Source organism: Neovison vison, chromosome 13 (assembly GCF_020171115.1).
Source record: "Neovison vison isolate M4711 chromosome 13, ASM_NN_V1, whole genome shotgun sequence".
NCBI lineage: Eukaryota > Metazoa > Chordata > Mammalia > Carnivora > Mustelidae > Neogale > Neogale vison.
Window position 1 is genome coordinate 100,468,438 of NC_058103.1, and position 11,219 is coordinate 100,479,656.

An 11,219-nucleotide genomic window follows, 5' to 3' on the forward strand; every position below is an offset into this window, starting at 1 on the left:
CCAGAAAGAGCCACCACTCATTTCAGTGGGAGAAGTGGCATGAAGGGGAAGGGTGCAGGGTGCGGAGAACACAGGAGGGCTGGGGAAGGCCTCTGGGAAGAGGGGACACCTGAGAGAAGCACCTGAGAGTCAGGGAGGCAAAGCACCCAAGGGAGCAGAGGGAGGCACAAAGTTCAGGAGAGCAGACAGTGTGATTCACATGCCCGAGAAATGTTTCCCAAATGCACAACTCCTTGTGACAACAGTGACCCAAATATAAGACAGCAGTGTGCCAGGACCCACCCTGCCATTTTCAGAACCCTGGGACTGCTCTGCCAAGCTCTGCACACATCCCCAGATTTGTCTAGACACCTGCCCTCGGCACCCCGGGATTCTCTTAACCCTCTCCCAGGGACCGATGTTCCATAAGCCAGACCCCAGGGTGTTTACCACCAAATTAGAGGAATGACACAGCAAAACATGGAACTTAACAAAAAGGATGTTCTCAATTTAAAGTTTTGCTCCCATATATTTTCCTTGGACTCGTCCTGCTTCCATTTGTCAGCTACCTATCAGCCGGATAAGACGAATGAAAAACGGCACAAGAATATTAATGGGGAAAGCAGGAAAGAGTGAATCACTCGGAGTGTGACAGTCGGGTTTCCTTGCAGGCATGTGGGCTTACGGTTGTAATTTAATAGGGCATGCATACAATATAGTCATATTTTTTGCCGGTCAGGGCTGGTGGTGCGTACGATGGGGTTAGATGGATGAGTATGCCGCCCGGAGCTGGCAAAGAACATCATGGTGACTTCAACAAGTTTGGCCTGGATGACAGGAGAAGAGCGGTTTCATAGAGTCAAATACAACAAAACGATCTAAAATTTTAAAAGGTCCAGTCTTACAGAGGAACCCTAGTTTCCCTGGACTGGCTTAAGCATTCCCCAGATCTCTATTATTTAAAGAGTTCAAACAATTTCTTAGTGGCAAGGCTATGCTTACTTTCCTTAGACTGATTTTTGTACTATTTTCACTCAATGGTGAGCTCACCTACCTTGGCCTGCTGACTGTATGCTCTGCGGATGAAAGGTGGGCTTCTCCCAACCAGTCAGCAGACGCACTATACTGTGCTCCTTCCATCATTTTTTGCAGAACCCTGCTAGGTTGTCTTTGGTAGACTTATTTTCAGAGGTCCTTCAGATTTCCACAAGAATTTTAAAAGTTTGTGTTTTCCTTTATAATAGGGTTTTTTGTTGTTTTTTTTTGAAGTAAGCTCTACACCCAGTGTGGGACTTGAACTCATGACCTGGAGATCAAGAGGCACATGCTCTACTCACAGAGCCAGTCAGTTGCCCCTGGGTGGTACTCTTAAACATTCTCAATGGAGTATACTTTGGACCATCTGAATGCCGTTTAGCTGTACAGCCATTTGGAAGCCTCAAAGACAGCCTCAAACTCATGACCTCTAGCTCCACCCCTCTAGACCTCCTCTAGTGCTTTCTCTATCCAGTTATGTAAACCTGAAACCTTAGTGTTAGCCCTGACACCACCTTCCCCCTCTCCTTACATATCTAACGCCACTACTAAGTTTTATAGGTTTTATTTGTTTAAGTAACAGCTGAACTGAGATATAGTTCATATACCATAAAATTACCCTTGTAAAACCTAACAATCAATAGCTTTTTGAGTGGGCAGAGTGATGCAACCATCACCACAAAGTCCAAACATTTTATCACCCCGAAAGAGAAACTTAGATCCATCAAGCACTCATTCCCCATTCCCCTGGCAATCACTAGTCTATTTTCTGTCTCTTGGATTTACCTATTCCAGGCATTTCTTTTTTTTTTTTTAAGAGTTTATTTATTTATTTATTTGACAGAGAGAGAGCGAGCGAGCGAGAGCGCACACAAGTAGGCAGAGAGGCAGGCAGGGGTTGGGGGGAAAGGAAGCAGGTTCCCTGCTGAGCACGGAGCCGGATGTGGGGCTCGATCCCAGGACCCTGAGATCATGATCTGAGCTGAAGGCAGAGGCTTATCCCACTGAGCCACACGGGCACCCCGGCATTTCATTTTTTAAAAGATTTTATTATTTGAGAAAGAAAGAGAGAGAACACAAGCTAGTGGAATGGTAGGCAGAGGCAGAAGCAGGCTCCCCCCTGGCTGAGCAAGGAGTCTGACGCAGGGCTGGATGGCAGGACCTGGGGATCATGACTTGAGTGGAAGGTAGATACTTAACCGACTGAGCTACCCAGGTGCCCCTCCAGGCATTTCATATAGATGGATTCATACAAAAATGACTTTTTTTGTGTGGCTGGTTTCTTTCACTTGGCCTATTCTCATGTTACAGCACATGTCAATACTTCATTCCTTTTATGGCTGAACAATATCCCATTGTATGGATAAGCACATTTTGTGTAACCATTATCAGGTGATGGACACTTGGTTCCGTTGTCATTTGGGGGGCTATTAGGAATACAGTTGGTAGAACATTCCTGGACAAATTCTGCATGGATATGTTTTCAATTCTCTGGGTTAAAGACTAAGGAAGTTCTACGGACCTTTACCTACTAAGATGCTATTGGAAGTATCTATTTCTTTCCATCTCTAAGCTACCAACTCCTCTCATGTGAACTAAAGGAACAGCCTCTTCTCCACAGCCTAGTTGTCTTTTCAAAATAGGCACCTGATTGTATATATTACCATACCCAGCTTACGACTGTGCACCAACATCCCTGAGACCCCTCATCCATGCCAGGGTCTTTTTTCAGTTCCTTGAATGGAGCAAATCTCCCTCTCCACCACCCTGCACAGAAGCCAACCTCTCCTGCAAAGCTTTTCTCCTTTCTCTGCCTTATTCTGTTTACTCTTACCCACCCTGGAGAGCCCAACGTAGGTCTCTCCCTTGGGAAAGCTTTTCCTCGCTTCCCTAATGAACAGGGGTTCTCCTGAAAGCAAGCCTCTATCCCTTGGGGCCTGTGGCACCGTGACAGCTCTCCATAGCTCACCATCTGTTTGTGTGATTATCTGAGGACCACTGTTTCCCCCCCAACACTGTGTCTCCTTCTGTTCAGTGCGGCAGCCTCGGAGTGAGCACGCACCGTCTCTCAGCACATGTTTGTTGAATGAACAGACGAACACCTGCATACAGGAATGAACGCAACGGACAAGACGGCCTCCCAGAGGCATCAAGCGATCCCTCACGGAAGGAGAACATGTGATTATCCAGAGCAATCAAAAAAGTGACTTCTTTCATAATGTCTTCTGGAATATACTTAGAAAAACAGGCATTTTCTGCATTGACAGTATCAAAATCAAAATACAAAATCATATTAAGTACAGAACCAGTTTGGAGGCTATGTCTTTTTAATGAGAAACTCAACTCTGGTGATTTCATTTCAGTAGAACAATGTCATCTGTCATGTTAAATTTACGTTTATTTGCAGTCTTCTTATTTTGTAAGCTTTGCTTATTTAATTTGAAGGTCTGATTTGGGTTTAGGGTTGCAGGAAGTACTTAAGCCTGAGGACTTTACATCCAGATTTATGTTAAAACACATTTAAGTAACAACAGAGCAAATTAAGACTGGTTGTCCAGGGGAAAAAAAAAGTTGATAAAAAGTCTTAGAAACAAGGACTGAGTAACACTGATCTGTTGGATGGGGAGTTAGATCACTTGACTTCTTAGATCTTCTCCAACCGTAATATTCCCTAATTCTAATCTTATGTTACATACTGAGAAACAGAGGCGTGAACTGCTGAGTCTAACAAAGAAGGAATTCTGGAAGGGGGCAAAAGGAGAGAAAGCAAGGCTGCCTTACACCAGACACTAGTCCAACCAGGTTTTTTTTTTTTTTTTTTTTACTGATAAGACTTTTTTTTTTTAAAGATTTTATTTATTTATTTGACAGGCAGAGATCACAAGTAGGCAGAGAGGCAGGCAGAGAAAGAGGAAGAAGCAGGCTCCCTGCTGAGCAGAGAGCCCGATGTGGGGCTTGATCCCAGGACCCTGGGATCATGACCTGAGCCGAAGGCAGTGGCTTTAACCCACTGAGCCACCCAGGCGCCCCTGACAAGACTTTTTTAAGCAAAAATGTTCCTCAAAGTATATCAAATAGAATGAATTATTTACTAGCAACTCAAAAATCTCCAAAGAAGAATGGAAAAACGTAAGAAGACATTTGCCAACATTAAATGAGACAAAACACCAGGGGGCCTCTGCTAGGCCACTAGGGTTAAACATAAAAAGTCCAACGACTTACATTTAACACTTAATGAAGTCCAAACTAATAAAGTGAATTTCCTGGGTCTTCTACATTCAAGGGCTGTGATCAATTATAAAGTCAGCTTTGGACACAGAACATTTTTTAGGGCTTTGGTAATTTTGATCATTTAGTTCTTTGAACATGAATATAACAACCGACCAAGCCCCAAACATGCCAATTCCTTTGCCTGCCTCTTCTTTCCCTTCATCAGTCACATTCAGTACCTCTGCATTAAAACCAATCTCTCTCTCTCTCTTTTTAAAAAAGACTTTATTGGGGCGCCTGGGTGGCTCAGTGGGTTAAGCCTCTGCCTTCAGCTCAGGTCATGATCTCAGGGTCCTGGTATCGAGCCCCGCATCGGGCTCTCTGCTCGGCAGGGAGCCTGCTTCCCCCTCTCTCTCTACCTGTCTTCTGCCTACTTGTGATCTCTCTGTCAAATAAATAAATAAAATCTGAAAAAAAAAAAAAAAAGGACTTTATTTATTTATTTATGTATTTGTCAGAGAGAGAGAGAGAGAAAGCGAGCACACAAGCAGGGGGAGTGGCAGGAAGAGGAAGAGGAAGGCTCCCTGCTGACCAGGGAGCCCTACCTGGGACTCCACCCCAAGACCCTGGGATCATGACCTGAGCTGAAGGCAGACGCTTAACTGACTGAGGCACCCAGGCATCTCTTAAGACCAATCTCAAACCTACTTCCTTCAGAGGCCTTTGGGCTGAACCCTCACATACTGTATTCACCTCTGTACTTTGCATAGTCCACATTAAGTCATACTGCCTACATGAAGGGTGTGCCACCATCACCTTCTCACACCTAACCCACCAAGACAACAGCTTTGTTGAGAGGGACTGATAGAGCTGACCCTTTACCCTGGGTATGACCTACAAGGATCCATTGACACACGGAATTTTTTTAGTAAATACAGTACAGCATTGTAAATATATTTTCTCCTCATTATGGTCTTGGTTTTTGTTAAAGACTTTATTTATTTGAGAGCAAGAGTGTGTATGAGCCCACAAGCTGGGAGCAGATGGAGAGGGAGAAGACGCCTGGGGGCCACGAACTTGATCTCAGGAACCTGGGACCATGACTTGAGCCAGAGACAAGTGCTCAACTGATTGAGCCACCCAGGCGTCCCTTCATTATGGTTTTCTTAATAATGTTTTCCTTTCTCTAGCTTACTTTAAGAATACGGTTTACAATATATAATATACATAACGTATAAAATATATGTTAATCAACTATTTACGTTATTGGTAAGGATTCTGGTCCAAGTAGACTATTAAGTTTTGAGGGAAATGAAAATTATACATGGATTTTTCTCTGTCCAGTGGTCTGAGACCCTAATCCTTATGCTGTTCAAGGATCAACTGTACTCCTTTTTGTACTCCATAAGGCCTGGAACTCTGAGCTCAAAATGTGCTGACCAAATAGGAAAACTAGAGTGATATCATATTGGCCTATTTCACAACTGCTCATCCTTTGTTCTCACATTTAGTATTTTTAGAGACACGTTAAAGCGGTAGAAATCCAATAGTTTCTCATCAAGTTAACTACTTTTGAAATGTTCAGGAGAAAAGACATTTAAATTCCAATTCTTTGCTTTTGAATATCCCAGGAATTGGTTTTTAAAACCACCCTTAATATTAAAAATATTTCAGAAAACAGAAGCTGAAAGGGCTCGGCAGAGTGCTTGCAATCCGAATGATAGCAACAAATTGATTTTAGTAGCAGAAATTGAAATACGACCCCTGGAGCAGCATTCAAACCTGGATGTGTATAAACATCTATATCTTTGTGTCTGAGCAAAATCAACTTCAAACTCATTGAAAAATATTCTATCTGAAAAATCTGCACTCTAGTTAATGCACATTTTTTGAACTGAGCCTATAATAAGGACAACTCATCATTTTCATATACAAATAAACACACTTCATCTTTTACCACCAAGTCTGAGGAAACCACAACATTTAAAAAGAATAAACACACAGTTTCTGCTTTTTAAATAACTAGGGGTGCTAAGAGGTTGGATGTATAATTCTAATATGCTTTTCTATGCAGTCTTCACTTTCAAGTCATAAATCCTTTCTCAATGTCAAATGAAGCAAAAACAGTTTTTAGGTATTTGTTTAAAAGGTGAACAACTGTTCTTCATTTAGGTATAAGGTAAGCATTTTAAACTGATTTCAATCAGAAATGCTTTGGCAAATACAATGAGTATGGCTGGCAGTTATTCCAGTAATGTAAAAATAAAACAAGTTACTTCTGTTTTCATTAAATAAATCACTACAAGTTCAATTTGCATCCATAATAAACAGTTTAAAATTTAAAAATAAAATACTACCCCCCCAAAAACGTGTAGGCTTCTGAAACAATATAGCTAAAAAATACATGCAAACCCAAAGCCAAGAATCTTAAATACCCATATACTGGGGACACTGCAGTTTATTGATCTACAGTCAGATCTCTTGGCCAGGTGTTGAAGCAGAAATATAAAATAATGTCACTGCATTCCTCACCAGCGAAGAGAATACCAAATATTAGTTCAAAAAGTCCTTTCAGACAAAATAATGAATTCCTCCCCAACCCCTCCAACGACGGATCTTTTCTAAAGGGGAAAAGAAAAATATGCCATATAGAAATAAATAAATAATGCAAAACGGATACCTGCGGCCTCTTTGATGCTGCAACGTTTGACAAGCCGTCTGCATGAAAATAATTCCCTTCAACTCTGGGAACTCAAGGATCTCCAGGTAATCTTGAACAACTTTCCAATCTGGGATCATATAATGAGTCACATCACTAGACAAGAGTTTCCCATCTAAAACATAAAAATGTAAGCAATTAGACAATTGTGAACGTGGCTTATCACTGCAAAATAACTTCCAGTCTTAATTACATCCTGAAGTTTTTAAAGGACACTACAAATCTACTTGGGTAGAGGCCCAAAGCTCAGGTAAATTCAGCATCTGCATTTGTCCGAAGCTGTGCTGAGGAAAAGCTCCGTGTGGTTTATCGTGTTGCCAGTGGTGCAGAAGATGGCTGATTTTTTTTTTTTTTAAAGATTTTATTTATTTATTTGACAGACAGAGATCACAAGCAGGCGGAGAGGCAGGCAGGCAGAGAGAGGAGGAAGCAGGCTCCCCGCTGAGCAGAGAGCCCGATGTGGGACTCGATCCCAGGACCCTGAGATCATGACCTGAGCCGAAGGCAGCGGCTTAACCCACTGAGCCACCCAGGCGCCCTGATTTTTTTTTTTAAGCAGGCAAATCTTCAGCACAACCTAAATATTTGTTAACTCGCTGACCTACACTCATATTCAAATGGGGTCCAGTCAAACAGACATGTTAACCACGTGTTTCTGCCTAGTCATTTCAGGCTGGTTCTGAGTCAAGCTTGGGTACAGGCTCCTAAGTCCCCAGGGGCCAGAAAGCCGGAATCGGCTGAAAAAGATGCTCAATGAAGGCAAGAGCAGTGGTTAGGCTTTCTACTCAGGCCGCATCTCAGAGAGCTGCTTAGCCAAAGTGTACCTGAAATGTTGACTTTAACCTTAAAATGAGGACTCCAAATCCTAAGGACCCCCCAGGCTCCTCTCCCACCAGAGGGTAGAGAACCAGTCATCTTCCTCCTTCAATCGGCTACCCTTGCAACCAAGAAACCAAGTGGGGTAAGGTCTAGGGCACGGGAGCTCCAAATCCAACTTCCCCGTGACCTTCCCGTGCAATGAGGACCCAAAACAATTCACAAATTTTAGTGCAGAGGGCTCTCCACCGGCTAAAAGTCACAACGCCTGGGCTAGCAGGTCGGGACCTTAGTGGGAAGTAGTAAGTGTCAAACGAGAAGCAGCAGGACCTCTCGGCGCCGCAGGATGGCGCCCCACCTCTCCACGTGGGGCGCGCAGCTCGACACCCCCCTCCATTTCACCACCACACCATCCTGGGGGTCGCACAAGGGGCAAGTTCCTGCGCCCCTGGGCCCGTTGGGAAGCCCCGCTCGCTCGGCCTGCACGCTGCGGGGGCGCCAGGCTCTGGGCCCTTCTATTTGAGAGGGGGGCCGTCGGGAGGGCGGGGGTGGAGACCCCCAGGAAGCAGCGCGCCGCGGCCCTCGGGGCGGCTCCGGGGCCGCGGGCCTCTCGCTCCCCGCCCGCAGCCCCAACGCCAGGCCCGAGCGGATGCCTGGGCGGGCAGAGGCCCTGCGGCCTCCGCCTCGGCGCCCGCGCGACCTCGCGCTCCGCCCCCAGCAGCGCCGCGGCGTCTCCCGCCCCCGCCGCCCTCGCTCCCGCCGCCCAGGGCCGCACTCAGTGCCCCGGACCAACCCGGCGCGGCCCCGGCCCTGACCGTTGCGGCAGGTGGCGGGCTGCGGGCAGAGCGGGCTGTTGCAGGGCACGCTGGGCCGCAGGTAGTGCTCCCGCACGATCCGCAGCGTCCGGCCCTGGAAGGTCCTCAGGAGCAGCACCTTCTCCCGCTTCTGCAGCATGCCGGCGGCGCTCGGCGGCTCACGGCTCCGGGCCCCGAGAGGCCGGCTCCAGAGAGCGGCCGGGAGGTGACGGGCGCCGCGCAACGCCGGCGGAAGCGAGGCCGCGGCTGCGGGCCCGCCCCCTGGGTCGGGCGGCCTGGTCTACGCGGGCTCGCGGGCTCCCGGGCTCCCAGACACCCCTGCACCCCTGGCAGCCGCCAGAGCGCCCCGAGGGTTCCCAGAACCGCCCTAACGGCGGAGGCCGCGCCTGAGAGCCGAAGGCAGCAGCGGGAGGGGTGCTCCAGCCCTGCCTTGGTCTCCCCACTGCCCACCGTGGCCTGGGGGCAGGGAGAGGTGGAAACGGCCCAAACGATGTAGGGAGATAAGATGTGTGGAATCTGTGGAAGGTAAAGTCTTGTGAACAAGGTACTGGTCCAACTCTGAGCAATTACTAGATTTGTTTTTTACCCCGAGGTCCTTATGGGTATGGGGGCTGCTGGGTGGGTAATTACTGGTGTTTTCTCTAACTCGTTCTTGCTTTCTTAAAAAAGCCAAAAGATTCAGCGAGCAAGCCAGAAACCCTGCCAACCAAGCAATTTTTTTTCCCTTTAAAAAGTCGTATTTATTTTTAATTTCATGCATTTTTAATCCATATAAAAATTCAAACAATGCAGATAAAAGGAAAACCAATCCACTTCCTTGAGGTTAACACTGTTCAATCTCAACTCTGGCGTTTGCAGCCTCTGGCAAAGCAACTTCCCTTTAAACCTGGAGACTCAGGCACAGTTTCTTAGGAGATCACACACTCTTGGTTGGATACCAGCCACTGTTCTTGAAAGCACTCAACAAGCATTTGTATTTTGAGCTGTACCAGAAGCATTACATACAAGTGTCACATTTAATTTCCTCAAGTCAATGGAGTCAAGCATTATTATCCCCATTTTACAGGCGATGAAGGAGGATTAGGGAGGTTAAGTGGCCAAGGTTACCCAGTTATTAAGTGGTAGAATCAATATCCAAGCCAGAATCTGGCTGAATTCAAAGCAGGCTCTTAACTAATTACTCTGTTATTCACAGATGAGTAAAATATATGAAGTCCTGCATATAAGGACTTTATAGTCTACTTGTCGAGCTCTAGTTAAGGCAGCTCACCCTGGTGGCTGGGAACATCAGAGCTTCCTTTTGGTTTAAAAAAAAAAATCAAGTAAATTTAAAGATCAAATTGGCTTTATTTAAGGATTTATGAATCATATGGCATTGCATCTAGCAAACAGAAAAGGAGCACCAAGGAGCTGTGCAAAACGGAAGGACTTTTCAGGCAGAAGGGAAGTGGAAAAGAAGTTTCTAACAGTGGCTTGTTTCAGACAAGGTTACCTTGCTTTGGGGAAAGGGTGGGAGTCTGTCATGCGGACTACCTCACTGGTGCTGATTAGATAATTCCAGATAGGCTGAGTAAGGTCACATTCCTGGGAGAGGCTGAAACTGCAATTAAGGCTCAGTTTGCTGTCATGGGGGCAATTTGGGGCCTATTGTTCCTTTCTTTTTCCTTCTCCCTCCTCTCTCAACTGAAACGTCTGATCAAAATTGAAGGCATTAGCACACCTCTCAGCTACCGCTTGGGGAGTTCTCACAGCTTTTACTGATCCTCTGTGTGATTCTCACAGGTCAGGATGTTTTTGGCTGAATCTCTGTGGTATTTGCCTGTCAGGACTCCAGGTTCACCATTTTCTAGGTGGTCGTTCTCTTCATTCCTTTTTCGGAGTTCCAGTCTTAGGGAGATCATTTGCTTGGTGGTTTGTGGCTATATACCTGCATTTAAAGTTTTTTTTCCCCCCAATATTTTTATTTATGTATTTGAGAGAGAGAGAAAGAGAGCAGGAGGAGGGGAGAGGAGCAGAGGGAGAAACGGCTTCCTGCCAAACGGGAGACCGATGCGGGGCTCCATCTGGGACCCTGGGATCATGACCTGAGCAAAAGGCAGATGCTTAACGACTGATCCCCCAGGCACCCCGCATTTAAAGCTTTTGAGGGAATATAGTGTGCCAGGGAGAACACTGTTAATTTTTTTTTTTTTTTTAAGATTTTATGTATTGATTTGACAGAGATCACAATTAGGCAGAGAGGCAGGCAGAGAGAGGAAGGGAAGCAGCTCCCGGCTGAGCAGAGAGCCCGATGCGGGGCTCGATCCCAGGACCCCAGGATCATGACCCAAGCTGAAGGCAGAGGCTTTAACCCACTGAGCCACCCAGGCACCCCACCACTGTAATTTTTATAAGCAGAATAATTCTCAGTGGTTAGAGTGCACTTTGGAGCCATGGTCCCTGTAGGGGCCTACTTAGAGCGACTCCATCTTGGTTAAACAGCCATTTTGTTATTTATGCAATAAAACTTAAAGTGACCCTGCCCCCCCACCAGGGGAACTTACTTAAAAGCAAGTCTGGAAAACCAGTAAAATATGGTCGACCAGTCCCTGATAACAGAGCCCAAATACAAGGACAGGTCAGGTCAGGTGGAGATAACAGAACCC

At 46.0% G+C, this 11,219-nt stretch overlaps 1 protein-coding gene across 4 annotated transcripts in view; it reads right to left on the bottom strand.

Moving 5' to 3' along the window:
* DIS3L (DIS3 like exosome 3'-5' exoribonuclease) overlaps positions 1-8,787 on the bottom strand; it is a 33,432-nt gene extending 24,645 nt beyond the window's left edge. The window contains exons 1-2 of one of the 4 annotated variants that reach the window (XM_044232126.1): positions 8,575-8,787; positions 6,905-7,058 (exon numbers count right to left, since the gene is read on the bottom strand). In XM_044232126.1, coding sequence (XP_044088061.1) covers positions 6,905-7,058; positions 8,575-8,713 — 293 coding nt within the window. In that variant the 5' untranslated portion in view covers positions 8,714-8,787. Of the gene's footprint in view, positions 1-6,904; positions 7,059-8,089; positions 8,363-8,552 lie in introns of those variants that run through there. The other 3 variants (XM_044232129.1, XM_044232128.1, XM_044232127.1) reach the window with 3 other exon arrangements.
* Between the last annotated feature and the right edge of the window lie 2,432 nt (positions 8,788-11,219).